The following is a 19773-nucleotide window of genomic DNA, read 5'->3' as shown; positions in this document are numbered from 1 at the left end:
TTTACTCAGGGAACAGGCCTGCAGAGAGGCCTACTCCAGCACCATCTTTAGTATGGGCGCGCTCCGTCCCCAGCGCTGAGGTGAAGCCCCTCAGGAGCCATATTTGCTGAGGTCAACCCCAAATAAATCCCAAATCAGCACCTTCACCAACCCCACACTCAACCTCAGCCCCCCCCCAAAGCCGCGTTCACCCCACGGCAGCGCTTCACCCCGCTCAGGGCCCGCTCCTCCCCGCGGGTCAGCTGACTGTCTCCGCTCACTTCCATCATGGCCGCCCTGCTGCCGGCCGGCCCGGGGGGGAGAGGAGGCGAACGGGAGGCGTTGATCCTTCTCCTGTTGTGCTTCGCAGCCGTGGATGGAGCGGAGAGCTCGGAACCGCCGCCCAAGTGCGAGGAGCTGCGGCTGGGGCAATATCCTGAGAGCGGGCGCGTTGTTATGGCGATGGGTCGGGGCCGCCCGGTGTGAGTGGGGGGGGGAACGGGAGAGGGGTCAGAGCAAAACCCCTGAGGGAAAGGTGGGAGGGGATTGTGTGTGTGCTACGCTTTTATATGGGGCTGGTGTGTGTGGCCACGATGTTTGTTTATCAACGCAAAAATCCTATTGGATGAGCGACCACCGTCCTCCCCACCTTCTTATTGTTATTGTCAGGACACTCGGCCCTTTGCCTCAGTTTGAAGCATCTCTGTATTGAGTTAAGGCAGGAAATGAGGCTGGGGTGCTGCCCCAATGCAGAGGCTGTGACAGATAAATGTTGTGGTTCCCTCAGGTCGTGCTGACTGCAGTGCTAATTAACGCGCAGCTTATGCAATGTAGCAGTGTATTAAATTGGATTAGCAGATTTGCAGCATGGTGATGTGCCGTTCCTATCAGGGGGATGGGGAGGAAGGGAAGCTGACATCAAGGTAGGTCTTAAATCCTCAGAGGTGAAAGAGTGGGGAATAAATGAGTGTTAAGCCTCTTGGAGTGTTTGATATGAAAAATGTTTTCCTCAACTGCCTGAACATATATGTGTGATGAGCCTAAAATAGACAATAGCACACAGGAACCAATGAATTGCACAAATCACACGGCATATGGTAAGGATTCCTAACACGTATTGATGGTAATTGTGTTTTCCAAGGAAGTACTCGATTCTTACATTCGCGAACCTGCTAGATGAGCTTCTGAAACATGGGATCAGGAACATCACTAGCATGAAAGCCTACACATTTGCCTACATTGGATGCTTTACTGAAAGAAATACACTGTTTCTGATCAGGGCCTTTGTAAGAGAGGATTCTGCTAAATTTCTTCAAAGTATGTTATATTCTCCAGGCTCTGTTCTCCACTCCTGCCATTAGAACAGACCATCCCTGTCATAGTCTGTTTTGCACACACTTATTAGAAGAACTGACAGAACAGCTTCACAATCTTCAAAATTTCTTTTAAGGAAAGATGGTGCCCTCCGTCATCAAGATTTTTCTGGTGCCGTAAGGCTCTGTTTTGAAAGCAGTTACATTTATTTTGATGTTCCTTGGCGTACAACAGAAACATGCTGAAATTGGTCCCTTGGTTTATTTCGTATGTGTTCCTGATGATAAACAGCCAGTCAGAGAGCTGAATGTTCTGCAGTTTGATCAGATTGGTAGTTGTGTCCAACCAATTACCATATTACTGCTTTTAATACACCATATGTTTTCTTCAGAGTGGGGAATGTTGCAAAATCAATTAACATGTTCTTTTCTATATCCGTATAGAATTTTTACAGATACATCAGGCTTGGTTGTCTCCATAGTATCTCAGTCACTTCCTCTTACAGTATTATGTGTGTAATAAAAAGTTATTCATATAGCTCATCCTTGAAGCACTATTAGTCTAAAAACATTTCTGGGTTTCATCATCCAAACCAACAGGGGTTTAATTCAAAGCATCCAAACCGAACTTAATTTTTTGGGATGCAATGAGTAGATATTAAAAAATAATTTAAAAAAAATCAAAATCCTTGTCTTCTTGTCTTTATTGGGAAATCCGGAAAGAAATGTTGAACCTGGCTAGTAGTTCTATTGCAAAGATGATAGAAAATGGGTGAAGGACTGGATTTTTTTTCTTTTAAAACAACTCACTAAAACACTGAAGAGCGTCAAATATTCCAATAATACATTGCAGACTTTTAGCAGATGTCATTTTCTGCTGTGCCTTCCACTTTGGCTCTTTTATAAGTCGAGCCTTGGCTTAGAATAATGGAATGATTTGGGTTGAAAGAGACCTCAGGAAGTCACACACTCCCACCTCCAGCTCAAAGCAGGATTGGCAATGAATTCAGAGAGGGCTGCTCAGGCCTTCGTCTACTCAGATCTTGAAAACTTCTAAGGATAGTGATTACACCAACTCTCTGGGCAGCTTGTTCCAATATTTGACTGTTCTCATGATTCTTTTTCTCTATTAGATCTCCTATTGTCTCCTAATGAAGCAAAAATGGAAATGGCAACAGAATTGGCAGCGATTAGGTCTCTGTATTTTGTTTTGTGTTGTGCAAAAAGACAAGTTGGTCATAGGTCTTGCTTTTAAAACTTCTTTTACATAACATGCCTGTGTGTGCTCAGTCTCAAAGCTGTTGTACAGTGTAACGTTGTGTCTTGCCAGAAAAATTCCACAGTGCCCAGTCAGTTACTGTTTCATCTCAAATATGGTTTTTTTTTTTGCCCTCAGTTCAATGCCTGCCAGCACCAAATATTACTTGCAGAGATTACCTTGGCATAGAGAAAGTCTTTACTGGACAGGAAGTTGGATTTTACAAGCCTATTGCATGTCGTAATGTGTAAGTATGCCATCATTTTTTGTAGTATTTTGTCTGTTTTACATTGAAATTTTTCAAAAATGGTACGATGCCTCAACAGAGGGAAGAACAGAGAATACTGTACATGTGTTGCCCAGTACTTCATCTCCAAATAAACATTATAAGTAATAAAAGGATCCAGCGTGTGTGTTTATAAGTATATCTGTCTTTGTTTTGGACGCTTTTTGTTTGTTTATTTATGCTTGTGTCTTTGATTTGCCTTTCTACTTACTCTGGCAAAGAACTGCTACAGATTCTAAGGCTACATTTCACATATGCTTAAAATCAGCACAGCTGCTGAAAGGAGCTATCTGGGGACTCCTCTCCATCCCTTTCCCTGAGGTACTCCACTGTATACTCAATCAGGGAAGTGATCTATGTGTGAACTAGTGTGGATCAGTTCCCCATTCTGAGTCACAGTACAGTCACTTCAAGTGCTTGTGCCAGCAAGCAACTGGGATGAGGGTAACTCAAGGTAAGGAAGAGTGGATGAAGGAGGGCCAGGATGTGCTACAGTGCTCAGCAGCCAGTTCATGCTGATTTAAAGTGTGCCTGTAGCTGCAGCTTAGGTTGTACACCTGAATACTGGGGAGCTTCGATCTTTATTCAGATCCCTGAAAATTTCTTTTAGAGGAATTGCTCTCTAACTTTGGATAACCTTTGTGTTTAATCAAGTCTTGCATGTAATTTAAGAGCCTGCTTCTGAAACTTGAAAATGGTGGACAACAGAAAGTTCTGGACACCAATAAATGTTCCAACTGGCCAGTGTTAATGATCACTGAACACCTGTCAGCACCATTTGTTTCTCTTTTTTGTTAGATTCACACAGGAATCTTTTGCAATGTTTGCTGTGTATTCACAGGGTTAGGGTTAGAGCTGACCCTGGTATGGCTCTAGTAGGCAGATAGCTCTGATGTGGTACTGCTCAGTAACTTGTCTAACTCAGGAGAACAGCTCTGCCTCTTAGTTTCATAAATATTTTCTCTGTGTATAGTCTTCTCAACAGTCAGAGCTCAGCAAATTGTGGAAAACATGTTATTAAATCTAATCAAATTTAAATGCCAGCAAAATAGACTTTGGTCATGTTTCTGTCCAGAAGCAATTGTGTTTCAGTCCCATCTGCAATGGGGACTGAGAATAAGATGAACTACACTCGTTTAATAAAATTGATTTTTTTTTTTAAGGCAATCTATGTAGGCAGGAAAAATGTTCTGATGTCTGTCACTTTACACTGACTATTATTTGTAATAAAATAATCAGTGGTCCACCTACGAAAACAACTTGCTGTGGCTTTTCCAATCTATGATTGTATGACAGAGGACCCTTCGCGGGTTTGCTGGAGCCTCTAAGAAATTCAGATGTAAATGTGGGAAGAGTTAAATAGGCATGCCCTTGGTAAGGCTGCCAAACCAGGTAAAAATGGCAGCAAGACTAATATGACCATCCTTTGCATGTATGTTCGTTTAAAAAGTGTAATTATTTTTCATTATATCAGCCTTTTTATAAAGTATTTTTTACCTGAGTCTTAGAAACATTATTTTAAGCTGGATTCTCCAGCTTGATATTACAACAACACGCTTGCACTTTCTGCTGCTTTTTGGAGATTTTCCAACATCTTATCTGAGATGTGATGAAAACTAGCTGTCTTCTGGCACAAATAGCCACACATCATTTAACCAGAAAATTGGTTTGAGAAGGCATCTTCCTACAGCAGGATTGTCCTGGTGTGGGGGCAGCAGGTTAATTTCTGGCCCTGGCTTTTGGAAGGGGCAGATGAGCATGCTGTCCTTAGCCAAAACCCTAATTTAGCAGCAGTTCTGGGACCCTGTTCTTTTAGAGCAAGACCACGAGCCTATTTCAAGAGGGTGTGTTAAAATTCAGTTGTTCCTTGTCTTTGTTCATGGGAAAGCTTGTAATTACTAATTGCGATGGCACAGCAAAGAGCTGGGAATTGTGATTGATTTGATTTGGTTTTAATTTCATATTTTGGAGGTAGATTTTTGCCAAATTCTAAAACTCCCCAAACTGGCACTCTGTCATATATTGCACTTAATATGTTGAAGCCTTGATTACTCAAAATATATATCATTCAAGTATTATCATTCCAAGCAAGAAGCCCTTAAAACGCTAGGCTGTGCAAGTCCTGCAGTTCAGTGTGGGCAGGCCTTCCAGCAGTGCTAGGAGGTGCTGAAAGAGCACAGAAAACAGTCACATGTAGCAGCATCATGCATAGTATCAACTGGTATGAAGAGCAGGAAGAGAAGTTTTTACATAGAAACTGGGAGAAACATACAAAGAAAGACTGAATAGGCCAATGAGTAAGAAAAATTGGAAAAACAAATGAAAAGGAATTGCATTTTTACCCAATTGTGGAACTTACTTTAGATTATATTTTCTTACTTGCTGGATTAGTCTTCAGCACATCTGAAAGAATGAATAAGGAAGGATATACAAGGGTGGATGCGCCCTTGTTGGCAGCATTTACATGCTTCCCCTTCCTGGTAGATTTCTTCTGCCCTTCAGTTTTGTTGCTGAGGTGCATATTGTTCTCCTCTTAAAAGCATCTCAATGCAGTGTTGATGCTAAGTTTGCTTCATTACTGTTTCTGATCAGAAACATCTAAAACTGTGTTCCCACCTTTTACACAAGAGTTCTATGTACTGGTGTCCTGGGGTGACTTCTTGATACATCTCAGTTGATAAACATTTTCCAAGGTTACCTCAACTTTTAAATAAAACAATTAGTGTTCTTTGCAGTGGAAACAAGACAGTTCTAAAGATGGTCACTTAGGTTACATTAGGTTCCAGAAATGCCCAGTATGTCCTGTGTTGCTAATAAGCACTAAATAACAAATATTGAGGTAAGAGTCATCGTTTAATCACTTAATGCTGCCATTAAGTTTTAAAGTCAGTAAATCTAGATAATAAGCAAAAATGTAGATCTTTATTTGGCATTGAAAGTGCTCAATAAAGGTACTTGGACCGTTCTCAGCTACTGCCTTTTGTGAAACTCTTATGTTTTATTCAACTGTCAACCAAGAGTTTAATTTGGGCTTATTAAGTAATTGCTGGCACATATTAATGCACATATCAGAACAGTAAATTGTTGAATTTTTTTAAAGTCCTAATTACATTTGGGTTTCTGTTCTTTTCAGAGGGTAGCTTTTCGCCAATGCAGCAAAGGATGGCTTTAGTACTGGGAGCAGTACATTTCTAGCTTGCCTATTAACATGAAGTTCACATCAGCAGTGACTGAAAATTGCGAATGGTTCGGTGGCCACATCACTCCAGCTGTTGGCAAGAACGGTGCCAATTAGTATAGATCTCAGGAAGCCTGTTGTATCTGTGTGTTGGGTGTGACTGGCCATGGGATGCATAACTTGAAGGTGTCTGTCTGCCACTGACATCCTGGTACAGTTCACAGTTCTTTTCATTTGTGCCATTTACTGTCCTTAGTGTGTAGTACGCGGATAGCTACATGTCTTATCCTTTTTGCTGAATCCTTCCTGTGGCTCCTTCAGCCAGTGGCCATGGTTCATTTCTCCTTCAGATCTCATTGCAATTACTGTCTCTGCTGACATCTCACCTGTCTACCCTGTTCCTCTCTATTTGGCTGGATGTGAGGCTAATGCCTACAGACAGTGTGCGTACACCTCTTAACTTTCTGGTGTTGTCTCAATAGGGCTGACCTATTAGAAAATGCTTTGTAAAACTGGGAATGTATCAGCAACTGAATTATGTCTTTCTTGACAAGAAATGATGATTTAGTTCCAGAATAAGAATTGTAAGAATCAGTATTCTGCAAGAGTATTCTAGAGCTGGGAAAGCCGAGGTTGCTTTATGGAAGATGTCTGTGAAGTCTGAAAGCTTAACATCAATTCTGTCTCTGTTAATTTAAGATCAATAACAAATCTGACTTGATTTTTTTTTTTTTTAAACTGAAGCATCAAATGAGTCACTACTTTAATTTTCAAAAATAGGGGTGAATATATTTTGCAGACTACATTGCTTGTTTCTTTTGGCAGTAATGGATACTCTTACAAAGTGGCAGTGGCTCTGTCCTTATTTCTTGGATGGCTGGGAGCAGATAGATTTTATCTAGGCTATCCTGCCTTAGGTAAGTTTATTTCTTATTTTTACTTTGAGGTAAAGCTTATTGTAATGACTGAGTTGTTTGTGTGAATACATATCTTGAATAAAAAGTGCTGACTGTTATAGTTTTGTTATTTACATCTAGAATCTTTACTTTGTTTTCAAATAAGATAAAATCCTGGGTCATTATACCTCCGCTCTGTTGGAGTCAGTGATGACAAATGGATATGTAGCTGTCCAGTAGATAAAACCTTCACAAGCAAACATGATTGTTGCCATTTGTTCTGCTTTACATTGGTATTTAACTCTGCATTCTCTGTAAGCCAGTGGAACAGGAGTGGTTTTGACTGATGTGCCAGCTACTTAAATGGTGCTTTGTTTTAACAGGTAAATAGGGGACAAACTTTATGACAAACCTGGTGTTTGGGGATGTAGAATTTATTTTGGCAAGTGCTATCACTGAGGTGGTTCATGGTATTAATAATAATTCTGCAGAAGCTGGAACTTTTAATAGGAACTACCACTTCTTACTGCTTAAGGACCTGATTCCCAGGGAGACGCTGCTAGTGGCTTTTAAATAACATGGAGACCTAAGCATGTTAGAACTACCTTTGTTGACTTGGATTTTCTCTCTTTCTGAGCCAGAAAAAATTGAGTAAATTCAAGTCTAGATGGCACGGAGCAATGAATTGAAAAAAACTAAACGTTACTGCCCTTTCAGCTGGGAGTCTTGAGTTTCTGCCCATCAAATAGAAATCCTTGTTTTGTTTTGTTTTTTAATTTGTTCTGGTTAATCTCGCGTTCACATCCGTGTCATTTTTCCTTGAGATTCCATCATTAGCTCTGATTTTGTCCATCTGTTTCATAAGAAGATATTTTGGGAGTTGCTCAGGTGCACATTTTTGTCATATCATTGGATATGGAATAATAATTTGCAGTATATATTTTGCAATATATTGCAGTGCAATAAATAGAAATATTCTGTTCCTTTATGGGAATTCTGCATGGCTCATGCTTGCTTACCCCACAGGAATACTCTGTAGCCAGTGCCCAAAGTTAAAAGACTTAGAGGTAAACACCTCTTAAGTCAAAAATTTGTCTTTTAAAAGCCAAAGAAGAAAAAATGGAGAGTAGAAAAATGGAATTAATAAATTGGATTCCTTCGTGGTGGTAAATTATTCTTTTGGGTCATCTGTACCTTGGCAAAAGTGATAAAGAAAGGGATTAACATTTAAAGATTACGTGCAACTGATGTTTCCTAAGGCTAGTTGTTTCAGGTGGCTCTTTCCCTTCTGTTTTGTTATGTAATGTTTGCACTGATACCCAGGCAAACCATGTCTGACCACAGCAAATCTCACCTGACAGCTTCTGGGAATGAGTTGTTCTCGACATTGATGCACTGAGTTTTTTGCACGTTTAAGTGGCACAACTTCAGCTGCAATATGCATGTGGGCTTTTCTTTTAATCAGCTGAATGACTGTCCTGCTATTCATCCTCTTGGTCATTAGACGTATTTTCTCTGTTCTCTCTGCCTGCACTGTCATTCCACGCAATGATGATAAACTGTCTCGCTAGAGTTTATAAATCAGCTCATTTCATCTTGTCAGCGATGGGAGCTGTCTCCAGACAGAGATGCTCTTCCCACAGTGTGCAAGCTGCTACTCCCCCACTCTCCTCCATGTGTAGCCACAGAAACAGGGCACGGGGAAGAGGAGCTGGTGTGCTGGGCAGATTGCTGCTTCTGAGAGAGAGGGGAGCGCAGAGGAGGAGGCAGAGGTCAGGAGACTTTCAGGCGTCAGACTGGGGAAAACTGGTGTGTTTTCTCACTGCCAGGCATTAGCAGCACAGCACAACTTGTTGCTGGGCAAGAAGTGCCACAAGGTGCTACCCCGGGTGCTGTTATCAGCTTGCTTCTTCCTTGTCTCAGAAGCATACTGGTCCCTGGAAGTACAGTAAGAATATGCCTTTAGAGTTTCCACTGAGCAGTATGGCCTATAACTAACATAAGTGCAGCAGATATGCATTCCTATTCATACTGTCTGTTCCTGGGTAAAGAGACAAATGTCTTCTTATTCTCCAAATAACCTAGATGCTTGCTTAGCTCAGCAACTATCACCTTGTAATATATGTAGTACTACTTGTTGATTGGACAAGAAACTACTGATAGTAAAAAAAGTAAAAAAAATAATTAAGTCAATCTTGTTCTGAACACACTTTCCAAAAGCAGTCTGCCTCTCAATGAAACATTTATTTGCTAGTTGCTATTCCCATATATTTTCTACGAATCTTTCATTTATTTGTATAAAAAAACCCCACCCTTTTTGGAACGCTGATTAAAAAGAAGCATTTCTGTATATGTACACATAGATACTCAAAATAAATTCATATTCCAGCAAAACTACAAAAGCGATACTGAAACAGTTCTCTAAAGTGGCTCATTCTGTAAGTCACATCATTATGTGCTCCAACTCACGATAGAAAGTCGCCCTCTATTCATAAGTAAATTCTGTAGCCCCAGTTGGGATTTTCTTCTCTCTGTTTGCAAATAAATGAGATTTTCCAGTATCTTGATTATCAACTTTTGACTTATTTAAGAATATTTATCATTTTAAAAGAATGTTACTTTAAAATCTCTCAAGTGCATTCAGGAGGCATATATAGGTGGTATTTCCCCCGATAATTAAAGATATTTGACTTCAGTTCTGTTTCTAAATATATGCATGTATATATATACTTATATATAGCGGAGAGTTGGGATGTGATTGTTATCAGCAACATACAGACTTCATAGACACCAGCTTAAAGCTGCTGTTAAATTTTCTTTTCTTTCTTTTAGGCTTGTTAAAGTTCTGCACTGTAGGATTTTGTGGAATTGGCAGCTTAATTGATTTCATACTTATTTCAATGCAGGTAAGTCATTGCTCTCAAAGCAAAAAACTATTCTGTATTTGCTAAATTTTTGATTACTAATTCCTTGTTGGCATTTTAACCTTAAGAACTGTCATATCTTGTAGCTCTGTTTACAGCTTGATATTGTAGAACACAGGTGCAAAAGAAATGTACTGTTGGTATTAAAATTAAATAGATGAACTGTCTTTAAATACTTGTAAGGAATAGCTCGGAATCTGTAGCACCATAAACTCTGTGTCAGAACCTCTGAGCTCTTTCTGTGACACCCTAGAGGTGTCCTGGTGTTCCCAGAGTCCTGAAGCTCTGTATTTACATGTGCTTTGTTACTGGTGGAGCCCATCACCTGGGATGTTAAGGCAGCATACACTTGAGAAGACACTGCCCATTTTTTCCTGCCTTTTCAAACCTAATTCCCGCATCACTAGAGAGCTGTTACTGTAGGATTCCCAATAGTTAAATCCCCAGCTGATATCTTGTGACATCATCTAATTGCTAAATTGTCTTATTTTACAGTGCATCCATTGAGCACAAATTATGCACCGCCTATTGTGAACTCAAAATACATTGAGGATATAGAAATGATTTATGTGGGCGAATAGAAAAGTATTTAACTTTTAAAGTACATGTATCCTCAGTTCCTTTCTTTACTGTCAGTGTGTTTTGCCTCGTGGCTTACAGACACACTGAGAGTATCTTTCAGCTCTCCTTATTCATCTCCCTGGTGACTCTCTATCAGTTTAGCATTTCCAGAACAAAAACACCATGATCTTCTCTCCATCTCTCTGTTTCTTACCTGTGCAGTACTGCAAATAATCTTGTCATCAGCCTAATTCTCTCCTACCTGCCTGCCTTTGTTCAAGAAAAGTGGTTTGGGATCCACTCATTTGTAAGCCTGATTTTGTGACTCAAATCCTCATCAGCTTAACCTAGCACCAATGCCCAGCTATGTAATTTTGTTGATTAGAAGCCCCAGGGAAACGTTCCTCCCGAGACAGCTCTCACTAAAATAGTTAAACTACGGCATAACTTCAAAATAAATCTAGTTTCTGTTTGGGTAATTAAGCATGACTAATTTTATGATGGGAAAATTAGCAATAATTGAGACATTAGCACAAAGCGTATATTTCACTTTATATTGAGAAGTCTCGGTTCTTTTTCTCTTGTAGATTGTTGGACCTTCTGATGGCTCTAGTTACATTATAGATTATTACGGAGCGAGGCTCACACGGCTCACTATTACCAACACAACGTTCAGGAAAATGCAGACCTACCCTTAACCCTGGCAGTAAGTGTCACATACGCAGAAGCGCGCCTTAGTTTTACAGATGGATGCAGTCGTCCACTGGAATAGCTGATGACTTATTAATGACACTTCGTCAGAACTGATTAGACACACGTTGAACAAAGATGATAAAATATGAAAATTCATCAAGTGAATGAGTTTACCACAAAGGAGCCAAAGGTTTCCTTGCTCTGTTTCTGCGAGCACGTAGCTTGTGGTGAGGTTGTGCCATCGTGAAATATGCAGACTTTTGCAATTTGCACCAATGTTATTCTGCATCTCAGTGTAAGTTAAGGGGTCATAGGGAGGGAAGGAGGCTGTTCTGAAGAGCAGCATTGGTCTTTAGCCCACTGAAACCAATGAGAGTTTTAGCACGGATGGGCCAGGAATGCACTTGGGTCTGTTTTCAGAGCTGCATGTATCACAGTTTGGAAATGAACCCAAACCCACAGAAATGACCTTTCTTTCTATCCTGTTAAGTAAAGTCCAAGTGTCCCAAAAACTTGCGCTGGCACAACATGTGAAATCCTTTTAACTGAAACAATTACTTCTGTAATGTTTGAAGATAAACTTGAGGCAAGCTGTACAGTTTGATCAGCGCTAATCAACAGTAGGGACGTGTCTACTTAAAAAACAGTACCCTGGGTGACAAAATAGAAGGGTGACCATTGGGGTGCTCTGAGGTTAGAATACAATGTAGCTGTTCTGCTTATTCTAATTTTTTTTTAAATTATTATTATTATTTCTTTTCTATTATTTTCCCACCCTCCCTTGCAACCACCCATAGTAAAATACACACTTCCTTTTTTTCTGGAAAGAAATGTATGCATCTGTTTTACAGATACAGAATGTCCAAAAGGTGAATTCTTTGTTTGAATAAATCCCTTAGAAGGTTCTTCCTTTTAATCAGTTGTGTTTCTGTGAAATAAATCCTGTGTCCTTCAAAGCATTTTGACCAAATTCTTTAGGATAGCCAAGATTTACGTGGATGTTTCTTCAAAGAAAAGTATATACACAGAGACAGAAAACGTGTCAACAGAATCTTGATACTATTTGACCAATTTTAAACATTCCCTTCACCTTTTTATGAAAACCAGCAGTAACTGAATGACAAATCCACACTATATAAAAAGCATAGATTTTCTTCAATACTCTGGGCTATTCTTTTGCTTTTCAGATGAAACTTTCAAAACGTTATTAGTGTCTGCAACCACTACTTTACAAAAATGAGATGCTGGAATTGATTTCTAAGTGCACAGTTGTTAGTCTCTTTTAAAATCACATTAAGACTTGGTGCACAGGAAGCTTTGTAAAATAAAAATCCTGTTTTGCTTTCCAAATCAGTGAAACCCAACACACATGACCTAATGGGAATCAACCACATGCAACACTTTGTACTTAACACTAATTCTTCCCTTCACATGAAAAGACATCATTTTGGAATACTTGGTAACATACTCTACTTGTGGGTTCAGAGAGAGAAAAATACTCCATTAGCTTCATTCACTTGCCTGATATTTGTTGCGTCTCCCTTTTGTCTTTCACCAAGTTCTCTTTATGCATGTCAGTTTTGGTTTCTGAAATGAGCACTTTCAAAACCAGACAGGAAGTGGATGGAAAATAAATGCTTGAATCAAATAAAATCCCATGGCTCATATCATCCTGTGACTTGTCTGCTTTTTGTTTTCTAACCCTGCAGCTGATAATACAGCTCTGAGAATAGCACAATACTATGTGCAATTCAATATGGAAAAAAGAAAAAAAAGAGATCTCGGGGAACTCGTCTCATAAGATTTCATTTTAAAATGGATCTCCATATGTACAAGTAGCAGAGGGCTTGACTTAGTGACTGCAGCAGTCCATCTTGTGCTTCATTATCTTTAAAAGAATGCCGGGTCCATTTTGTGTGAAGCAGATGAAAATATGATTAGTTAAGAGGTCTGTCAGATAGATTGTTACTCCCAGAAATAAAGTGGTCGGCAAAGAGAAAGATCGGTTATTCTGAGTTAATTTACAGTCTTTCTGTGGAAACAGAAGATTTATCCAGACACAATCCAGAAGATAAAAAAAACCCACTATAGGACTCTTTCATCCCAATCCTCTATTTGTGATGATGTCTCACAATAACTCCTGAGTTCTCAGGACTGCACTGTTTAGTCATAGCAGCAAGAAAGAAGGGCGACCAGTCAGAACAGCATTTTGAGCATTAACACAAGGTTTTTTTTCTACTCTTTAGATGGCATTCTACATCATCCTCTTCCCAAACAATATTCCACTTCCTCCATAGCCCCCTTCATTTTCTGCAGCCTCCTGTAGAAATTAATGTCACAGGTGACATAACCTTTGCAGCTTGCATAGGACATGACTGAAATTACATTACAATATCTGAACACGCTTGCTCAGTTGCACAGCTGAAGTTTGGAGAGGGTTAATTGAGTAAGTAGATAGTACTGCGGGGCCAGTAGAGAGTTAGTGAGGTCTTTGTTTTCATCTTGTAATTGTCAGATACGGCACGTTTACCATAAGGACTGTGAAAAGTGTGATGCAAGATGTAAAGCTGTCCCACTGTGTTAATAATAAATTGGCTACGGTAATATTTACCAAAACGTCTGTCCTATGATGATTTTCTGTGTTGCTGTCTGCTTTAGCATTCACCTGTCAATCAACTTGTCCATCTTAGTGTTTCTGTGGTTCTGATGGCTCCTACTGCACTGGAATAATCTTCTCTCTTGGTTGTAGCTTTTCCTCAAAAATAGCTGAAATGCAGCAAAAGCAATTAAACAACATACTGTGTTCAGCCTCCTGCCTTGTTTCCAGAAAAACGATACGTTTGACTTGCAGATGCTTAAGAGATCTTTCAAGAGTCCAAAAAGACAGAAGCTTTATTCTGTATCTTAGGCATTAAAAAGTGAAATAAAATAAAAATGAAGTGTTTAAAAAAGAATTCTAGGTGCCTCACATTTAAAAGCCTGTGCAAAGCCAGTGAGGGAAGATGCTGCAGAACCCAGCCAGGAATTAAATAATTAAATCAAGAGCTTCCCAAAGTAGCAGGGCAGGTCAGTCATTGCAAAGAGGACTCCAAGCTCTGCTTTAAGAGTTTACTGCGATATACTTAGCCATGATGTGGGAGGGCAGTAGCCATTAGGAGCATTGGCCTTCGGACACTCTGCTCTCATTCACATGGTGCAAGTGGCTGCACTTAGGTGTGCCCACATAATTTGTCAGTTGCTATGGATTGTGTTTGTTCTATGAGATCAACCTGCATACCTTTCACTTGCACAGAGAGCACGTTTTCTAAAGGCTATCTTAGAACAAGTTCTCTGACGAGTTACCCCTCCAGCCATTTAAATCCACGCTACAACAACTTCTTGTGACAGCATGTTGTTATCTCAACTGTTTCCCTCTCTACCACCACCCACCGCTCACTACATGAAGATATCACTTCTGCCTTCAGGACGTGATAGCACCTTAAATGTTAGGGTTTATTATGTTTCCAAAGATGGATTACCAGTGCGTCTGCCAGCAAAACTTCTCAGCTCCACAGGAAAGTCTTTGTGTTTGAAATGCTCCGTTAGAATTTTTTTGGAGAACATCTGTTGTCACCCCATCAAGAACTGTTTCCTTTGTTCCTCAGGAGTATATTCAGTTATATTTGCTTACACAGCGATGTCTATTCAGTCTGCTCGCATCTCTTCTCAGCGTTGTTTTTTTTTTATTATTTTATTTTTAGATTCATTAGGTGTTTAGTCCATTTCTGCATTGAGAGCCATCCTTGCTGCTCGCTTGGCAGTATTCAAACCAGTTTCCTCCATAAAACCACGCTGAACGCAGTAATGTTGGGTTGGGTGCTTAAGCACCCCACTGGGGAGATGCTGAGGGCACGGTGTCATGGGCAGCCATGTGCTTCCACTGCCTTACAGGACTGTCACCAATTGTGTGATTGCCTGGGACCTCACAGATACATGAGATAAAGTCTTTCAAACAGAGGGCAGTCTCATCTCCAACTGCTTCGTCATTTTTGTCATTACAGAAGGTCACTATTTAGCTTCTTTAAAAAGAATACATTTTAATTCATCTAAATAATGGTTTTTTTTAACCAGCTACTACTTTCTGGGCATGTACTTTCTCAACTTCAGAGTCAACCAAGAGGTGAAATACGAGCCTTACTCAGGTACTTCACTGGGCTGAAGTTTGATCAAGACTTTTCTAGCTTTCTTCCTCTCAGCTCATCTGTGTTACTCAGAGAACCTTTCTAATCCCTGTGATGTGTACGAGAAAATGTCCTATGCACTGAGGGTGTAAATGGCTGATAATATTTGATACAGGAGTACAACATCCTATGTATAGCAACTTTCTTTTCTCACCTCAGAGCTTCTTTTCTTTGTCCACACGTCAGCTGCTCCTTGATCTGTTGGCTGGTTTGGGACATCCTTCCACAAGTTCTCAAGAAGCTCCACGAGGAGTTGGACCCTTCATCAAAAACACAGAAATAGCACGGCATCAGGTTAGGGAATCTTTTGTATGTATGAAGCAAAGGCACACTGGGGAGGAATCAATGTCTGTACGAAGGTGTTGTAGGCTTAGTTTTGGCAGAAAGCATGTCTGAAATTTAAAATCGTGTTGTCTCCTTGCCTTCTGCTTCCTGAAGGTGGAGCCAAACCCCCTATCAGGTCTCCAAATCTCCTGAAGATTTTCTTTGCCGTACAGCAAAGACAGCACTCCTGTATTTTTCCTTGCACAACCGAGAAACTGGAAAGAGGATGTTAGGATTGCAGCTGGACAAGAAGCTTTTTGCTCTCTCTAGACCTAAGGCTGTAGCAAAGGAAAAGAGAGGAAATACAAAAATCAAGGGGCGTTCTCAGTTCTGTTTGCAGTGTGGGGATGAACATCCAGTTCCAGAAACTTCCACGAAATTGAACTGTTTTAAAAGCACAACTTCCCTCAACATGTGCGCCTTGCTTTCCCCAGGATTTCTGATTCTTTGTGGTTCGTTATATCTCCACCACACTCGTGCTCTGATAATTCTCCATTACACATTTCAATGGCTGCTTTCAAGACTGCAGTGCTCTGTGAGAAGCGCGCTCCTCGGGCTCTGCAGATGTATATGACACAGCAGAATTCCAGGCCGTATAAAAATTATCAAGATCAGTTTCCATTACTGTAATTACTATATAAATCCTATCTTTAAGAGGCTTAGAACAGGCCTATTTAACCTTGATTTGAGCTGAGACCCAGACTGAGTTTGATAAGTTGAACACTGAATTCTTCCCCCCCTCCCTCCCCTTTTTTTTTGTCCTTTCTCTGCAGCATCATAACTTAGTTGAGAGTGGCAGGGGGAGGGAGAAGGCTTCCAATGCATCCTCCTGCTCTCTGTCTGAGGCAGGCTGCTTGTAGTGGTGCAGTATAACTGTCCCCAGCCAATAGCACAGCTGAATGAAATGTTACCTCTGAAAAGTACCTTGGAACCCGTGGCTGCTTTTCTTACACAGCTGTACGGCAGAGCAGGAGTGCAGGATGTCTTGGAGGCAGACAATCCACAGAGTGCAGTCAGAAGCTCCTGGGTAAAGCGTGTGATCCTACCCTCTTCAGAGGCCTCCTGCAATAATTCCCATCTTTTATGCCATTTGCACCAGCTCAGCTAAAACTGAGGTTCTGCCTGCCCTGCTGTTTCCCTTTTGGGTGGCCGAGATGCCCTGGGGTGGTGGGAGAGCAGCTCTGCCTCCAGCTGCCGTTCAGGCCAAATTACACAGAGCTAGGAAGTCAGCAGATACCATCTGCAGGGGCTGTGGTTACCCTGCCCTATCACTTAGTCTTGCCAGGCCGTTAGGTGAGGCCAGAGAGCAGCTTTGATATGGATGGCCATAACTCGCTCAGCATAAAGCCTAGCACAAGGTTCCTCATTGTGAACCTGTTCTGCGGTGGGTGTTTTGCCCCCAGTCAGGAGAGTAGTAGGAATTAAATTATTAATGTATTCTGTTTCCTTTACGCAGAATTTTTCTTCAAAGTTCCTCGGATTTACTGCGGGGAAAAAACATAGCAGGAAGATGTAAGAGGAGATCACTGACTGCAAAGAACGGAGCGTTCACCTTGAGCCCGAAGAGACTGCCCGACATATGGATTGTGTTGGCAGAGGCAGGAGCCTGGGGAATGCAGAGGTGGGGGGTAATTTTTAGGGCTTTCGTTCCATGGTCCCATTGATTATAACCCTATTAAGAGGATGATGCATGCGACTTTTAAGTTATTTTGTTAACTAAGTGTAAGCAATGGATGTGTCATGCTAACAAACATAATTGCTGGTGTGTCTAATACAGTATGAAAGTACAGTATAGTGAATTTAAAAGGTTGTGGTAATCTAAGAATGTTAAAAGGGAAATGTGTGCCTGGGGGGCGTGGGGGTTGGGGAGAAAAACGACTTACTTGACATTCACTGTCTTCCTCCCAGCTCCTTCACTAAAGTAGGAACAGAATCGGAACAAAAAAATGTTTGTTTTACAGCTGTACCAAGTTACGGCGTGGACTCGTGCTCCCCCCTCCTCTCCCACTTGCATCAAGTACATCCTGTACTTTTGGCAACATGTTGACTGGATATTTAAAAGCTGTGAACTGTTCTGAAAGTTTCACATACTGGGTTATGGGCCATGTGTGTTTGATCAAAATTCAATTACTGCACTGTACCATGCTTGGAAACCTATCATCCCAAGTTATGAAGTATGACGAAATAGGCTAATCTAATTGGTTCAGTATGGGAGCAGTATCAACCAAGCTTGTTATGATAAATAGCTTCCTGTGTTAAAGGTTCTCTAGAGCTTAAGTATCTTGGCTCACCTCCCTCTACAAAATAAGAATAGTGTTCCCTGGGAACAGTTACATCACTGTCCCTCTTCTACATTCACAATTAAAGGTTTGTGGACTTTTTTCCCCCCTCATCTTGCTGTTCTTTGAATAGATAAACTGTGGCCATTTACTCCATTCCCCACTTCTGTCTCCTGCTCCTTCCCTCAGGTTCGGTCACTCTGTGCTTGCTGCGAGTCTGCATGTTCTGTTGCAGGAGTAGCAAGCTTGGCCAGGATGCCACATCCCTCCTTGGGGCTGGGGCTCCTGTGCTGGGGTGTCAGTACATGCGACGTGCATATTCATATGCAGGCTTGGAATTTTGATGTCAAATTAGAGGTAGAAACACTTAAATCTTCCCAAGCATCTAATAAAAGTTACTGAACTTCATGCCTATGGGCGTGCTGTTATCTTCTTGAAACTGGAATTTCAGTTCATCAGTAACTAACACAAATCCGGTCTGCAAGTGCTGGATTATGGCTAGGGAAGGACTATGTCCTAAGCCTGGATTTGTAGGCACTAAATTTGTCACTAAGACAATGAGCTGTCTCCCACGAGATGATAGCAGCTTCGTGATTTTATCTGGCCCATCCTTGGCCAGCAGTACTTAGCTGGGATTTTGATGTCACAGGAACAGACAGCATCGAGGGAGAAAACATGGAAGAGTGGCTCCTAATGCTCTGGCTGTCCAATTTTTCCCTTCCTGAGCCACACCCCTGCACGTGTCTTCTAATTCAGAAATCCCCTTCAGGCAAAGTAATTGTGCAATGGCCATTTTACAAAGGCGGAATATGGGCCCGGTCCTGCAAGTGCCTCTAACTTCGTAGAAATTTCTCCCAAGAATAAAGTTATCCACATACCTAAGAGCTGATAGAATGAACCCTTATGTAAGTGAGTCTTCATATTAGCCCCAAGACTGCCTAATACCTGGATTAAGCCTGTATGGTGATTAATGCCTGTTTACTATATCTGTTATCCCACTGCATTTTGCTCTTCAGCCTTGATTAAGCCCTTTGCTTTACCATTTAAAACGTCCTGCTTAACCTTCTGCTTACAAACGCACATAGTGCTGAGCTCTGCATTTTTAACCAGCACAAGTTCTACCATAAATAATAGCATTTAATTTTAAAGTGCAGCAGCCACAGTCACCACTTGATCAAATGACAAAGAACAGCAACAGCAAACCAGAGAGCGTGGAATTTTTCACAACAAATATCTGCATTCACGCAAGAGAAAAAAAAAAAAGCACCTTCCTGCTTCTGATTAGCACTTTCTGTGCAGTCCTTTACTGTGTATGTTTATAGAAAAAATATTATCAAGGATCTAAACACTGAGTCTCTGTGATTTCCCCAAACATCTTTTGAAGGAGATAAACTAGATTAATCTCTCTTTACAAAGTTCCCACATGCAAGCTCACAGACACAGTAGCTTTACCTTCAAAAATAGAATGTGACTGTAGGCACTTATGCTAATCTCTTTTTTGGCAAATCAGCTTTTTTGTATTGAATCTTGCTTGATTGAATAGCACTGGAGCTGCCAGAGTAAATGCTATTATCAATGTACAGTAATTAAGGAAATAGTCCTTGTCACTCCAACAGTGTCCAGGCAGTGCCTTCTGTAATAAATGATAAAGAAATCTCCTCAAGGTGCAGATAGAGGAGCAAGGGTGCTCTTGACGTGCAGCAGAGCCACGTGACGTTGAGTTGCAGGTAACGGGGAAACCGTAAATGCCCGTGGAGCTCATGTTAAATGTATGTTTGGCACTAAGCATCGAAGTAGCTGCTCGGCACTGAAACACGTAATTGTTTAATTTGTCGTGTAATTTCCTGACTCAGGGCAGTTGA

General features: G+C 40.9%; 1 protein-coding gene and 1 long non-coding RNA gene across 5 annotated transcripts; one reads left to right on the top strand and one right to left on the bottom strand.

Moving 5' to 3' along the window:
• Positions 1-258: 258 nt before the first annotated feature.
• TM2D1 (TM2 domain containing 1) lies at positions 259-18319 on the top strand. Of its 3 annotated transcripts, XM_085511674.1 has the most exons (7): positions 259-414; positions 1007-1076; positions 2689-2797; positions 6840-6931; positions 9743-9816; positions 10983-11101; positions 17089-18319. In XM_085511674.1, the coding sequence occupies exons 1-6, from the start codon at positions 268-270 to the stop codon at positions 11091-11093; spliced, it is 603 nt and encodes a 200-aa protein (XP_085367800.1). In that variant the 5' UTR covers positions 259-267; the 3' UTR covers positions 11094-11101; positions 17089-18319. The 3 variants fall into 3 exon arrangements, with proteins under 3 accessions (XP_085367800.1, XP_085367801.1, XP_085367799.1); XM_085511675.1 differs by lacking the exon at positions 10983-11101; XM_085511673.1 differs by lacking the exon at positions 17089-18319 and having other exon boundaries at positions 10983-12755.
• LOC116653785 (uncharacterized) lies at positions 6930-16846 on the bottom strand. 2 transcript variants are annotated; one of them, XR_014932834.1, is made up of 3 exons: positions 16557-16846; positions 15463-15568; positions 6930-8847 (listed from the first exon to the last, which is right to left on the bottom strand). It is a non-coding gene; the product is annotated as an uncharacterized LOC116653785 (long non-coding RNA). The 2 variants fall into 2 exon arrangements; XR_014932833.1 differs by lacking the exon at positions 6930-8847 and adding an exon at positions 12606-13854 and having other exon boundaries at positions 16557-16695.
• Positions 18320-19773: the final 1454 nt, after the last annotated feature.

The sequence above is a fragment of the Coturnix japonica genome, chromosome 11 (genome assembly GCF_054131305.1).
Source record: "Coturnix japonica strain WE chromosome 11, WE-NBRP24, whole genome shotgun sequence".
NCBI lineage: Eukaryota > Metazoa > Chordata > Aves > Galliformes > Phasianidae > Coturnix > Coturnix japonica.
This window is presented reverse-complemented; position numbering and strand designations above follow the sequence as displayed.